Source organism: Gymnoscopelus braueri, assembly GCF_963280865.1.
Source record: "Gymnoscopelus braueri genome assembly, chromosome: 15".
Classification (NCBI taxonomy): Eukaryota; Metazoa; Chordata; class Actinopteri; order Myctophiformes; family Myctophidae; genus Gymnoscopelus; species Gymnoscopelus braueri.
Genome location: NC_137620.1, coordinates 11,296,899 through 11,312,993, shown reverse-complemented (window position 1 = coordinate 11,312,993; position 16,095 = coordinate 11,296,899). Strand labels below are relative to the sequence as shown.

General features: G+C 41.2%; 1 protein-coding gene across 1 annotated transcript in view; it reads left to right on the top strand.

Annotated features, from left to right (window-relative positions):
- The window catches only part of exoc6b (exocyst complex component 6B), a 123,881-nt gene that overhangs the window by 65,106 nt on the left and 42,680 nt on the right, over positions 1-16,095 (top strand). The window contains exons 16-18 of the mRNA XM_080450699.1: positions 1,473-1,584; positions 2,444-2,578; positions 6,908-7,102. Coding sequence (XP_080306825.1) covers positions 1,473-1,584; positions 2,444-2,578; positions 6,908-7,102 — 442 coding nt within the window. The remainder of the gene's footprint in view (positions 1-1,472; positions 1,585-2,443; positions 2,579-6,907; positions 7,103-16,095) is intronic.

Below are 16,095 nucleotides of genomic sequence, written 5' to 3'. Positions count from 1 at the left end.
TTATACATATTTTGTAGAGAAAGAAAGGGTCTTTTGCACACCTACTGGGACAACCTGTGGGTAGGAGCAGGCTCCAGGCAACCATTTGTTCATGTTTATACATATAAAACACAATTTAATACATAAATATACGATATATGTGGTGGCCTACCCCCTACCCTACGAGGTAGGGGGTCCCTGCTCCATCACCCCATCAGTTTGGGGGTCCCTGGCCTGAAAAGGTTGAAGACCCCTGATATAGCGTGCATTCAGCTTCTTGTTTTTAATTTCACAAAATGTGAAACTTTTTGCTCCGCACTTCACTCTTGCAAGACTTGTCTCTCTGGGCCAGTGTGGTGGCGTGCGACCCTCCCAGATTAATATCGTACATGTTGATTGACATGATAATTAGCGGGATCGGGGGGGGGATTACGATGGGATCTGTGAACCCCGGAGCCCAATGAATACTTGACCTTGAAGTAAAGCATCGCCTCCGACCATCGCCTCGACATGGAAGTCCGTCCGGTTGTTGCTATGGTGATGGTCCAAACCGCAACCACACGCGGTTTGGTTGAGGAAAATTACCGGGGGGGGGGGGGGACAGGAAGTCAATTTGTCTTTAAAAACATGAATATCATTCATTAACGATGAGCTGGGTTCAGAATGTTAGACATATTTTGGGTTGATCTGTTATGTAACTGATGGTGTGTGCGTGTGCGTGCGTGCGTGTGTGTGTACAGTATTGGTATGTGTGCGTTTGCAAAGCTAACCAATATGAATCATTCCCCATTGTACATTGAACCTTATGCGCTGTCCATACGTCTCGCTCTCTCTCCTGTCTATCTCTCTCCTCTCTCGCTCTCTGTCTCCTGAATCATCAGGACGTTTCTAGAATTCCTCTGCTTGTTGGACAGAGACTTGGAATCTGCTACTTTCCCCCTCGTGTGTATGTGTGCGTGTGTGTGTATGTGTGCGTGTGTGTGTGTGTGTGTGTGTGTGTGTGGGAATTCCAAACGCAGACAATTTACCGATTTGGTCGGAATGTGTTTGTTACCCACAGGACTCTGGAGTTGGACACCATAGAACACACACACACACACACACACACACACACACACACACACACACACACACACACACACACACACACACACACACACACACAGCCATCTTCATCATTCCACAGCGGGAGAGAGAGAAAGTGATCTCTCTCTCTCTCTCTCCTCTCTGGGTGATGTGTATTTGACCTCCACTCATGTGTGTGTCTGCTTGTGTGTGTTTGTGCATGCGCGCACATTTGTGTGCGTGTGTGTGTGTGTGTGTGTTCACATTCAAGTCTCTTATCTTCTCCTCTTCCATTTTTACACTCAGAGTTAAACTAACATTTTGTATTTTTCTGTAAAACAAAACTCTTTCAGAACTGATCTCTGATATTTTGGTTATGCGTGCGTGTGGGTCTGTGTGTGTGTGTGTGTGTGTGTGTGTGTGTTCAGCTCCACAGAGATAGACGATATGATCCGTAAGTCCACCAACCTGCTGCTGACCAGAACGCTGAGTCACTGTCTGCAGTACGGCATCAAGAAGAAGAATGTTGGCCTGGCAGAGGTACTGTATGTCTGTCTGTCTGTCTGTCTGTCTGTCTCTGTCAGTTTATATCTGTCTGTGGCGCTCGGGTGGTACAGTGGTAAAAGTACCTGCCCACCACCGCGGAGGTTGTGGGTTTGAATCCACCGCGGTGTGTCCGGCTTTGTTGAGCATCTATACCAGTGGTTCTCAACCAGTGGTTTCGGGGACCACCAGTGGTAATTGAGGGGGTTCCAGGTGGTCCCCAGCTAAATGATGGAGAGTTGGTAACCAAATAAACCCTCATGGATCTGTAACTCTTGAGAGCGTAAAATGAAACCAAATGTTAAGTTATTGTTAAACATCTGCATTACTTAATTAAATAATAGTTATTTTGATGTACCGGTAATAATAATAGTTACGTTTGCCTGTCATCTTTCCTACGGTACCAACATCAATACAGCATGGAATTGTGGACAAAATCTTATCCAACGACAACAAAATATTCTAAGTCTTGGGGTCTGAGAGTCTACATCTCATCAAATGGTGGTCCGTGGCTCAAATGCCGAATACATAATGGATCCTTGATATGAAATGGGTTGAAAACCACTGGTCTGTACGAACGCAATTACGAGCTGGGGGGAGGGGGGGAAGGAGCCTGTCAGCAAGCAGGGAGTGTTGGGCGGGAGGAGTAGGACGAAGGCTCTATGTCCTCCCGGTGAGGGCTCCTCACTGGCAGGTAAGTCAGTAGGATACAACAGCAGTGACAACACACAGAAGTATCGTCAGTCAGGCAGAAACCTTGTATCTCCATATTTCAACAACCTTATGTTTTTGCCTGACTGCATCATGCAAGAGTGTGTGTCTGTGTGTGTGTGTGTGTGTGTGTGTGTGTGTACAGTTGGTGCAGGTGATCATCAACACCACCCACCTAGAGGAGTGCTGCCACTTCCTGGAGGAGTTTATATCAAACATCACCAACGTACCACCTGACCTCGCCAACGCTACCAAGCTGTATGGAACGTCTACGTTTAAGGTAGACACACACGCGCGCACACACACACAGGTTTGTATTACTACACTAGTGAGTACATCAACATTAGGATGGCAATTTTATGAATGCCATTTTTACAGTATTTGGGCATTTTTTACCGAAAAAGCCTGAAGCCAAAAAATAGCAGATCTACAATCTCCACAATGTGTTGCAGCGCTTATAGATCAGCTATTTTTCCGTGCATGACACTGTTACGCAACTAACTTAACCATAAAACAACCATTTCTCCTGGAAATGGTTGGGAAATAGTCCTCACAGCGTCCATTTCTCAAATACTACTGTACTTGTGGGTGTTTTAATACACACTCACACACACACACACACACCACACACACATTTGTATTACTATATTAGTTTGACAGTGATTTTATGAATGCCTTTTTTACAATTATACTGTAATTTTGAACCCTGAAGCCGAATTTTGCATATCTGCGAGCTCGCTCCACCCTGAAAACACTTTGTGAGCTTTGTAGATCTGCTATTTTTGTTGCACAACACCGGCACGTAACTACGTTTTAAAATCAGGCATTACTCCAATCCTAACCCATAAACGTAACCCTCTAAAATAAGGCTAATCCTCAGCCTAACCTATGGGCTCAATTCAGTGCCAATATTATGTTGTACTTGTAAAAAGATTTTGTATTTGTAAACAAATTTTGTATTTGTAAAAAAAATATTTGTATTCGTAAAAATAATTTGTACTCGTAAAAAAAATATTTGTATTCGTAAATAAAATATTTGTATTCGTAAAAAAAATATTTGTATTCGTAAAAAAAGGTTTTGTATTTGTAAGCAAAATATTTTTATTCGTAAGATAAAAATGTGTCCATAAAAAAAAATATTTTAAACTTTTTTTCTATATATATTTTTTTGTGTGTTTGTAACATGTGTTAAACATGTTGTAATTGTAGAATTATATTTACAATGAACATTGTGACCAGAAAAAAACAACAGTTTGCTCGCTCGAAGATCTGTTTGCTCTCTCTCAGATCTGTTTGCTCTCTCTCAGATCTGTATTTTTGGCACTCTGCACTTCCGGGTATGAGCCAATCACGTGAGGCCTTTTCCACTACCCAATCATAAAGCTCCATAGGTCTCCATGGCAACATGGCAAACGGGGTTGCCATGTTGCAACCCCAAGAGTTTTAGCTGCAACATAATTCCATTGCTCAGGAAATAAACAACGGATTACAATAATATAACATTCCCTATAATCACTAACATGTAGGTGATACCTATGTCTATCAAATATGGTTTTATTGAAAGGTAATCAAAGGCTAGATCGAGTTTAGAAAGCAAACAGGTAATGTCAGGGCGCCTCAGTGCGGCTGCAGAGTTTGATTGAGTGTTAGACTAGGACACTCATTATCCCACATGCCATATGTCAAAATGACCGGCTTCACCGGGAATCGTGCGTGTGTATTTTGCTAAGAGATTGGTTACATAGTTTAATTGATATTAATTTATTAGTGCATTAAATTTCCCCATCCACTTTAATGGGAAAATGAAAAAACTCGATTTCAAGTATTTTTTTCTCAGAAACTGTAAGGGCTAGAGTTACAGGGCTTGGAGGGGAGGTTCATAATTTAGTCAGAAATTATCCAAAAACAAAAGTACACCAGTCGGCCTCATGGTGGCGCTATAAAAGCCCCCTTTACGTTTTGGCCTTTAACTTTTGAACCGTAGGTCGTAAAATAAAAATATTTTTTTCCACTAGATTCCTTGGGTCATGACACAACTCCCCGTATAGGCCACGCCCATTTGCGTCAGGATAGATTTTCCGCCATTTTGAATTTTCTTCAAAACACACTTTTAGCTCCTCCTCCCACATATTTTGTCCAAATTTCACAGAAATCGGTGCACATGATCTCTGGACCCATACAATAAACACCTCCAAACGGAATTTCATTCAATAAATGAAAATGAAAATTAGCGGGAGGGATTTTTACAAAAAAGGCCAAAACTCACGAACGAAACGTCCGGTCAATCCCAAATTTGAATCACATGTCAAGGGTAGTTTACTCAACGAATCCCTAAAAGCATTCCCACTTTGATCCATAGGGGGCGCCACAAATGCACAAAATGTAACCGTTTGATGCAAAAACATGATTCTTTTTGGACCAATCCACTCCAATGTCAATGTAATTGGCTTGCACAATTAGTGGGAGGGGCCTACAAAAAATGTAAAAGCCTGTGACTTAATTTGGACTAATAACTATTTTTTATTTTATAATTCAAAAACTTGTATTATTTAATTGATATTTATTGTTAATTAAATCTATTAAAAGATTGTTTAGGAGATATTTGACAGTTCCTGGGAGGATTCTACCTGGCTTTTGTTGTGTATTAATATAATAATAATGATAATTTCTCTACACTTCTAATAGCCTACATGACTCATATATGCTATTTAATGGTAATAGAAGAAATATGCCTACATATATGAGACACACAGGGCTAAATGCGTATTTGATGTGGCCTGTGTCAAATACATAAATGTGAATGAATACATATTTCTTCTATTACCATTAAATAGCATATATGAGTCATGTAGGCTATTAGAAGTGTAGAAAAATATGTAGGCCATATGTATATGCCAGCGCTGTAGTCTAGTTTTTGGCAGGATGTGATTCCCTCCAACACACATATATACAGTATCTAATAATAATAACAATAAAATAATAAAGCATCACTCTTGCACTCTTAAATGGTAATAATAAATGTTCTGCATTGAAAATTACAAGCTGATGAACATGTGCTCTCTATTATTCTAGTCTCACTCTGCAGCCGCACTGAGGCGCCCGGACATTACGGACAAAATATGTGGGAGGAGGAGCTAAAAGTGTGTTTTGAAGAAGAAAAAAAATGCCGGAAAATCTATACTGACGCAAATGGGCGTGGCCTATACGGGGAGTTGTGTCATGACCCAAGGAATCTAGTGGAAAAAAATATTTTTATTTTACGACCTACGGTTCAAAAGTTAAAGGCCAAAACGTAAAGGGGGCTTTTATAGCGCCACCATGAGGCCGACTGGTGTACTTTTGTTTTTGGATAATTTCTGACTAAATTATGAACCTCCCCTCCAAGCCCTGTAACTCTAGCCCTTACAGTTTCTGAGAAAAAAATACTTGAAATCGAGTTTTTTCATTTTCCCTTTAAAGTGGATGGGGAAATTTAATGCACTAATACATTAATATCAATTAAACTATGTAACCTATCTCTTAGCAAAATACACGCGCACGATTCCCGGTGAAGCCGGTCATTTTGACATATGGCATGTGGGATAATGAGTGTCCTAGTCTCACACTCAATCAAACTCTGCAGCCGCACTGAGGCGCCCTGACATTACCTGTTTGCTTTCTAAACTCGATCTAGCCTTTGATTGCCTTTCAATAAAACCATATTTGATAGACATAGGTATCACCTACATGTTACTGATTATAGGGAATGTTATATTATTGTAATCCGTTGTTTATTTCCTGAGCAATTGAATTATGTTGCAGCTAAAACTCTTGGGGTTGCAACATGGCAACCCCGTTTGCCATGTTGCCATGGAGACCTATGGAGCTTTATGATTGGGTAGTGGAAAAGGCCTCACGTGATTGGCTCATACCCGGAAGTGCAGAGTGCCAAAAACACAGATCTGAGAGAGAGCAAACAGATCTGAGAGAGAGCAAACAGATCTTCGAGCGAGCAAACTGTTGTTTTTTTCTGGTCACAATGTTCATTGTAAATATAATTATACAATTACAACATGTTTAACACATGTTACAAACACACAAAAAAATATATATAGCAAAAAAGTTTAAAATATTTTTTTTTATGGACACATTTTTATCTTACGAATAAAAATATTTTGCTTACAAATACAAAACTTTTTTTTACGAATACAAATATTTTTTTTACGAATACAAATCTTTTATTTACGAATACAAATATTTTTTTTACGAGTACAAATTATTTTTACGAATATAAATATTTTGTTTACGAATACAAATCTTTTATTTACGAATACAAATCTTTTTTTTACGAGTACAAATTATTTTTACGAATACAAATATTTTTTTTACAAATACAAAATTTGTTTACAAATACAAAATCTTTTTACAAGTACAACATAATATTGGCACTGAATTGAGCCCATACTAACCCCAAATGATGTAATACAAGCACACGCACACACACACACACACACACACACACACACACACACACTCACACACACACACACACACACACACACACACACACACACACACACACACTTGATCTCGGACTCATCGTTAATGAATCCTAACATTTATGCATCAGGACGCCCGCCACGCAGCGGAGGCAGAGATCTACACCAACCTTAACGCCAAGATCGACCAGTTCCTGCAGCTGGCCGAATACGATTGGATGGCGGGCGGCGTGTCCGGGGGCGGAGCCCAGTTGGCGCCCAGCGACTACCTGATAGACCTGACCGCCTTCCTGACCAGCACCTTCAGTGTGTTCACCAACCTGCCTGTCAGTACACACACACACACACACACACACACACACACACACACACACACACACACACACACACACACACACACACACACACACACACACACACACACACACACACACACACACACGGACGTGCAGAGCATTTTAGAGGGGCAGGGGCAGAACATTTCTAAAAGGGCACTTTTATCCAACATTTCCTGCCAGATTTAGAGGAATATTTCATTTTAAATGAACATTATGGTGATATACTTGTTTCAATGCGTAGACTCGTGATGCGGCTGTAAGCTATTTGTCGTACCAGAAGTGTATATAGGGCTTAAGTGGTTAACATGTGTGAAAAACACGTGGGGTGAAAAAAGATTGGGAACATAGAAGAAGTATTTAAGTCTTGGGAACCTAGCTAGCGTGCCTTACACACGTGTTTGTTTGGACACGTGAGTGTGAGTTTGTATGTGTACAAGCCACCAGCCCTGTGACTGAAGCCCCAATAACAGACCCTCTTGTACTGTCACTTACACCAGTGGTTCTCAAACTTTTTCATGTCAAGGACCCCCACATTGACACTTATTACCCCGCGGACCCCCATTTGAAAAGATATGCCAGGGACCCCCATAAGAGAAGATTTTTACGGCTCTAGCAGTGATTCTCAACCCTTTTAATTTCAAGGACCCGCAGTTTGATGTGCATTAGGCTACGGACCCCCATTTAATGGCGTGTCTATCTCTGGAACCCCAATTTATATTGTAAAAACAATGTTAATTTAACTCAGAGTTTACAAATGGAAACAAATGGACCCGTTAGGGTTCATTTGTACACTCTCAGAGTTACAGACCCATAAGGGTCCATTTGGTTCCTAACTATCCATCATTTAGCTGGGGACCCCCTGGAACTCCCACAAGGACCCCTGGGGGTCCTTGGACCCCACTTTGAGAACCAATGACTTACACCTTTCACTCTTGTACAGTCACTTACGCATTTTACTCGCATCTTCATCAAAAATCAAGGTCAAATGGGCCTGCTCTAGGGCTAGGTAATATGGACAAAATCAAATATCACCATATATTTGACCAAATACCTCTTATAGATATTGTGGTGATAATATCATGTTGCGACAACAATATGGATTTTCCTACAAATAACATATTGGAAATAAATGGCTGTACAAGCTGTACAGTTTGTAGACAGACTATATTGAACAGTTTAAAGTTTTTTTGTATACTGCAAGTATAAAATACGGCTCAATTCGATCAAAATCTGGAAATATTCAAAATGAGGAAGAAACGACAACACTTATGCCATATCACAATAGTACAGTATATCTAGTCTAATATCACAATACGGATATCATATTGATACATTGTCCAGCCTGCTCAACATTTGTATACATGCCACAGAGAATGTGCTTAATTGTATCATACGGTTACACATTTATGTAATAATTTGCATTCCTCATGTTTGTCTGCTCCTTTATTCAGATCTTTCCATTAATGTGTCACCCATCTGTACAGTGTGAACATTCTAACGTGCAACGTGCCTGTATGCATGTCAACAGACCATGTCACAGGACAAGGCAATCAGCTTTAGCTCATTAGCATCAGCTCGTTAACACTGAGCTCGTTAGGGACGCAGATCGTTAACATGGGGGGTGTTAGGCTCATTAAGGGGTCAGCTGGTTAGGGTCGCGTTGTGGATTACATATTTCCCTCTGTTGACTCTATGGGTTTGAACCCAGGATGTGTTTACTAATGCGCACGCACGCACGCACGCACGCACGCACGCACGCACGCACGCACGCACGCACGCACGCACGCACGCACGCACGCACACACACACACACACACACACACACACACACACACACACACACACACACACACACACACACACACACACACACACACACACACACACACACATACACAGAGAGCGAGAGCTGATCCTGGGTGGTATGAGGTGGTGGAGCTAAGTGTTCTCCATCCCCGCTGAGAAGCTTTGTCTGTGTTCCTGTAGCCCTGGCCTGTACATGACCCTGACACACACACACACACACACACACACACACACACACACACACACACACACACACACACACACACACACACACACACACACACACACTGCCCTGTGGCCTCTTAAGCAGATCAGATGTTATGGATCTAATTGGTTAGATAGTTTGACCTGTGGAACCAGAGGTGAATGAAGGTTAGGAAACAGCCCATAGCGACCCTATAAGCCACAAGAGGCAGTGGTTGGCCGTGGATTTGAGTACCAGCTCAGAGGCGTAGTGAGATGCTGTACGACACGAAGCCTTCCCACGGAGCCTTCCCACCACTTAACTGTTCTAAAATCATGTTAAACCACAGCCGCACGTGGCTTATTGCTTTTCCAAAATGGTCACTATGTATGAATCCGGTTACCAAAGGTACACAGCACACCGGTCCTTGCGAGGTGCCAGCCAATATATTAAAAACGAAATAATGAAGGACTGTATATAGCTGCACACTGGTAGCTGCTGATGCCAGTTTATTGTGGACCACAGAGACAGAAAAATCAACTGGCATCGGCAGCTACCAGTGTGTGGCTATATTCCTTTTATTATTTAATATGTATGAATGCCACAAAAAAGTGGAGAGTTCTAGGGTTGCCAAGGAGGCAAAAATCCAATGCCAAACAACTATAAAGAAGGGAGACCACTGTATAATGCAAACATAGTTTTAATGCTTTCAAACTGCTATTTTTACAACTTGTTTAGGCACATGAACAAACGATTGACTCAAAACCTTACAGACTACCCAGCAACGTGTTTTGAGTATGATAACTCTTCCTCGGGCAGCAATTTGTTAATTTGCCTAAACGAAAAGTTGTAAAATAGCTGTTATTACATGTTTTTTTTAAAAACTATGTATGAATATCTTAATGCAGTGGTTCTCTATCATAAAAATGTCAAGGAGCCCCCTAACTCAGACCAGTAAGGGTCCATTTGGTACACACTCAAGGAACTCTGATGGGCCATATGGTCCATATGCAAATGCATATTTTTTTATAACAACTTATTATGAGGTTTATCAAGTATTATAAGTGCTGGTAATAATGCATTATGAGTTCAGTGGATCATAGTCAGTCATATAGTCAGTTTTAAAGTGTCTTTATACCGTAACTAAACTGACTACGTTATGTTAGTTAATGTGCTGTTGAGCAATAAAAGTCAGCAAGAATGGCCTTCATTGACCAATCAGAATCGAGTATTCAACAAAGCGGTATTATCAAGAAGAGATTAGATGTGTTACTGTTGGGAGGTGCAACAGACGGCAGAATATCACCCATCTGTAAATTATAATGTTGATTATGTACAGATTACACAATTACATTTTTAATTCTGTTTCTGCCACTATGCCAGGATGGCCAGAAGCGCCGCCACTGTGTGCACAGTCTGCACACGCATGCACAGCGTGACAGGACAGCTGTGACTTTAAGAAGTGATTGCATAAAATCCTGCCAATGTCAGCCTCCCTCGCTTGCATTCCTCTCACACACACACACACACACACACACACACACACACACACACACACACACACACACACACACACACACACACACACACACACACACACACGAGCACTGAGTTAAGGCTCACTATGACACAGCAGTATTCCTACGTGCGTGTGCGTGCGCGCGCATGTGTGGGTGGGTGCACGACAGAGAGGGAGAGAGAGAGAGAGTTGTTTAGTGAACTGTAAGTTGGCTGACCTCTCCTCACACACATTTTGGTTCTGCTGAACTGACCACATAAGTAGTCCAGTCACAGTATGTGACACACCACAAGCTGTTTATATCTGCTGGTGTGAGAGGGGGGGGGGGGGCGTGTGTGTGTGTGTGTGTGTGTGTGTGTGTGTGTGTGTGTGTGTGTGTGTGTGTGTGTGTGTGTGTGTGTGTGTGTGTGTGTGTGTGTGTGTGTGTGTGTGTGTGTGTGTGTGTGTGTGTGTGTGTGTGTGTGTGTGTGTGTGTGTGTGTGGGGGTGTGGGGGTGTGTGTGTGTGTGTGTGTGTGTGTGTGTGTGTGTGTGTGTGTGTGAGAGAGAGAGAGAGAGAGAGAGATTATTTTAAACCAAGAATGGAAAGGTTGATAATAGATGGTGAATATTTCCATCGTTTATTGGACCTCATTTGTCTGTGGGAGATGAGGTTATATTATGTAGATACGGTTACATTATAACAACGATTATATTATGTTTACAGACTATATTATGAAGAGATACACTGTGAAGATATTCTATTAAGTAGAGAGAGAATGTAAGAAGGGATAATATATACATCGAGGTGGTCATTATTAGAAAAATAATCCCCTTCAAGGTGAAGCTTTCCCCTGCAGCCGTTTATTTTCCCTCTAACTGCTGTGCATTATCCTACTTATTACACGGCTACGTCTGAAGAAAATCAATAATTTGACACAAAACATTGAGTTGAAAATGTGTTTATGCTGTTCTGTAAGCAACATAAACAGAAGGTAGAGCGGTGGTCTGAATCTATCAAGCAATAAAAAAGCCCAGAATGGTCCTTATTGACCAATCAGAATCAGTGATGGAAAAAGTACACTTATCAATACCACAATGTAGAAATAAAAGTCCTGTATTCAAAATGTTCTTGAGTAAAAGTACAAAAGTATTGCTATCAAAATATACAAAAGTTAAAGTAGCCTACTCATTATGCAGAATGTTCCATTTCTAGAGTTTGCAACATCTTTTGAAAATAGCCAGAGTCTATTTAGGGCTGAGGTGGTTAATCTATGTTTTGTAATTTTAATCCAAATATACAAAGTAACAGGTAACTAAAGTTTTAAAATAATTATAGTGGAGTAAAAGTACAATATTTGCCTCTGAGATTTAGTGGGGTAGACGTAAAAGTGTTGACAATTGGAGAAAGAAAATGTTTAAAAAAAAGTTTTAATTACAGTACTTGAGTATATGTACTTGAAAAAAAGGGGGGAAAAAAAAGAACCTGTGTTCATTGTCTCCGCCAGGCCAAAAGGCATGGCCGAGACTGTTTTGCACTCTGTCCGTCCTTCCGTCTGTCATTCCGTCAGTAATAGGTACACATGATCTGTACAGTCATGTGATCAAGACGGATCCGTTTGATATTTCATATTCCATCCTGATTGGCTAAGATTGACATCAAAATTTTGTACGAGTGGCCCGTTTTGAACAAAATGCCATGAACGCAGTGTCCAATTGCGGTGCAACTTTGCATGCACATTCACACTACGTTGAGGAACAAACTTTTAACATTGCCCTATTATAGCGCCACCAGGAGGCCGATTTTTGCAAAACATTTTTTTAAATATTACTCCTACAAATCCAAACCTCACGCAAATCCGTACACATTATCTCTATAGTCAAGTGATCAAGACGGATCCGTCTGATTTGTCATATTGCATCCTGATTGGCGAATTCCGAACATCGCTGGCCCACAATAACCTACTTGACCTGGCGGAGACCTGTGCTCCGAGGAGCACTTGTTTTAGTTCTTGTTTTGTTTCATTGACATACAAATATGAATTTATCCCAATACTAAGAACCTCAGTCTTTCATGTGTTCAGTTTACCACTGTATATTATCTCCTGCTGCAGGGAACGCCTGTACAGCACGCTACCTTACCGGTGAGTATAAGACTGGTTTGTCACGGTGACATGAGTGATACCACCCCCACCCCACCACAGCACCCGCACTGACTCTGTTAACTCCTTAAAACTGGCCAATCAGCATGTAAGGTGGACATGGAGTTTTTGATTGATTGATTGATTGTTTGAATACTTTATTAACAAGCTTGTTAGCAGTACAGGTAGTGCAGTCAAAGGTTACGCTAAAACGGATAACGTAAAAAGCCCCAGGGGGGCTTGTTTCCATTGTGGCCCATTGTACTCAGTTCATCAATAATACATATAATACATGAGGCACGAGTGAGACATGGTTGTTGTTGGCCTGACCGTGTGTTTTGTAATGCTTGTTAGTGTTGTTAAGTGGTTCCCAAATGTTTTTATTTCAAGTACCCTCATAACTCAAAGTTGCATACCTGTAAGAGTCCATTTGGAACTCCCTCAAGGAACTCTGAGGGTCCCTGGACCTCATTTTGAGAACCACTGATGTAGTTAGTGTTTTATTACGTTTCCACCATAGCCACCGGTTGGAACTCCAGTAAATGCTTGCCTCTGTTTGTGGTTAGTCAGTACTTCAAATCAAGTTGACCCAATGATTGTCCAAAAATGGTCCAAAAATTACTAGTCTCGCGTAACCAGACCATAAATCTTGTCCTATCTAAATGCAATTTAGGGGCCAAAACGTTGTGTAAACTATTCTGAATAAAATACAAAAAAGGAACAGCATCGCAGAACCAGTGCAAAGGCTTTATGGCATTAGGATGGTATCTGGATCTAGTTAGTTACAGACAGTACTCTACAAGTCATTTTACACAATCCACCAGCCATCATTCTTTTCTATGTACCACAGTTAGTTCCGACCTTGCATTGTGATTGGCTGAGAGTCATTCTAATGAGTGCCAATATCTCCTCATAACAGCATTCCATCCACCTTGTTTATCTTACAGGTAACCTAGCAACGGTGGTCGCCACCTGTAGCTTTTGAGCTTTCTAATCATACATATTGTTTAAAGTGTGGTATAATCACAACAGTGCACTTGAGTATGCTATTGCTTAACCCTCGTAGGGTCTTCGTGTTTTAGTCACACCCAGGGCCTTCGGGTCACTTTGACCCGAAGGCCCTGTGTGAAAATTTTAATTTTCATGAAAATGAAAATTTTCATTTTCATATCACATGTTTAGTACAGTAAATAAGGCAAATAGAAGAAGTTTCATAGAGAACAAAAAATGTTTACATACTTTTAATTCATGTTGAAAATGTTAAACCGGGTCAAAAGGACCCGAGGACCCTACGAGGGTTAATTCCAGCTGCCCTCCGACTAATGTGATTTTTCTCCACTACGTTGTAATGTTTGATGTATGCTCCATTGTGCAACAGTGTTGCGCACAGAAAATAGCCGGAATACAAGCTCACAATGCGTCGCTAATGCAAAACATTGAGCATGTAGATTGGCTATGTTCAGCATGCTACAGCATCGTACGACTACGATGATGTATATATTGGGCTTAAAACGGTTTTGTCTCACCAAATTAAAAGTATTATTGTTTTAACTCATTCAGTGCCAAGTAAATACATCTTTCATTTTTCTTACCTTTTCAAGTAGTCACAGAATATGTATATCCAGTATGATCGATCCCCCAAAAGATATACAAGCTCATAGCGTGGCACCGAGTGCCACGCTATGAGCTTGTATTCTCCTTCTGCTATTTTTTTCAATTTTCTTATTGTGAAAATGTGTGCAAATCTTTGAATATATATATATATATATATATATATATATATATATATATATATATATATATATATACATTTTTAACTCAAATCTTTGCTTCAGGGGGTCCCTGGAAGAAACCATTTTTAGATGGGGGGGGTCCGCGGACAAATACATATCATTGTGGGGGTCCTTGACGTGAAAAAAGTTTGAGAACTACTGATATTTTAGCAACATAATAAAAAATAAAAAGCTAAGATTTGAGTTGAAAATGTTCGCTTTAAGAAATCAAAGATTTGAACACATTTTTACGATAAAAATGTAAAATGGATAAATAGCAGATCTACAAGCTCATAGCGCGGCAGCGCTATGAGCTTAGTAGATCTGCTATTTTTGAATAGCCACATTTTTTTTTTCTGTTTTGGTCCCGCCGCTTTAACTTTTGACTCCACTGACTCCCTCCCCAATCAATGTTGATTGACAGGGCCTGGGCAGACAAAAAACACAGTTCACATAATTAATGACCAAGAAACGCCAGGAGCTCTGAAAGGGCTTGTATAGTGCTTGGCAACGTGTCGTCACCGTGGGGGGGCGTGGCATAGTAGCTGCAGACATACTGGTGGGGGTCAATGTTAAGTCAACCTGTTTATCCCCCACCAAGATGTCCGCCGCTCCAAATGACACTTGTTGACGCCCCCTTCAGGATTTTTTGCTACGCACTATAGCTCTATAGGTCTCGGAGCACGAACAGCATACGTACATATGTGTCCTCCCTCCCAATATCACTTTCTTCTCCTTCACTCTCTCTCTCTCTCTCTCTCTCTCTGTCTCTCTGTCTCTGTCTCTGTCTCTGTCTGTCTCTCTCTCTCTCTCTCTCTCTCTCTCTCTCTCTCTCTGCAGATCTACAAGCTCATATGAGCTTTTACATCATGGTTAGGGCATGTCCAGTCCATATATGGACGTATTTGCAGATTTGCGCTGAAGTGGGGCATGGCCGGCCCATTATGGGAATATCTGTGCTCAAAAACAAGGGAACCAGGGGACCTGGTACTGCCAGACCCCTAGTGGTTGAAATCTGAATGGCCGGAAGTCTGAATGGTTTCTAAACTACGTCACACTAAGCTTGGCCAATCTAAAAGAGGGACATGGACGAAAACGATAGCAAAAGGGGGCCGACAAAGCCACATGTAGGCCTGACCCCCTGGGTCTGGCAAATACACTTGCGACTTTCTACTCCAAGCCCTCGTACAGTTTAATATGATCTGGGTGTTCGTAACCAACATGAGCCCTAGTGTCAGTATTCTAGGCATGTTATAATAGGCAAACATTCGGCAAAAATAGCCAAGCTTTTCGATCAGCTATTTTCGGCTAAGATACTTATTATAAAGGGGGAAAAAACCCTGAGAAACTCCGGTCAACAGAAGTATGTAGGGTTTAACCACTTAAACCCCAGCATCCGTGTTCTGGGGAAAACGTAATGTCTTCGCTGGGAAAAAAAAGAAGAGATTTAATGTACAGTAGAGCGAAAACAGAAAAGGCACTAGCATACAGCCCTGGGGGACTCCGGTCAACCAAAGCATATAGGGGGTTTAAGTGGTTGAGTTACGTTCAAAAACACCCCTGATTGAGCTTGGCACCGACT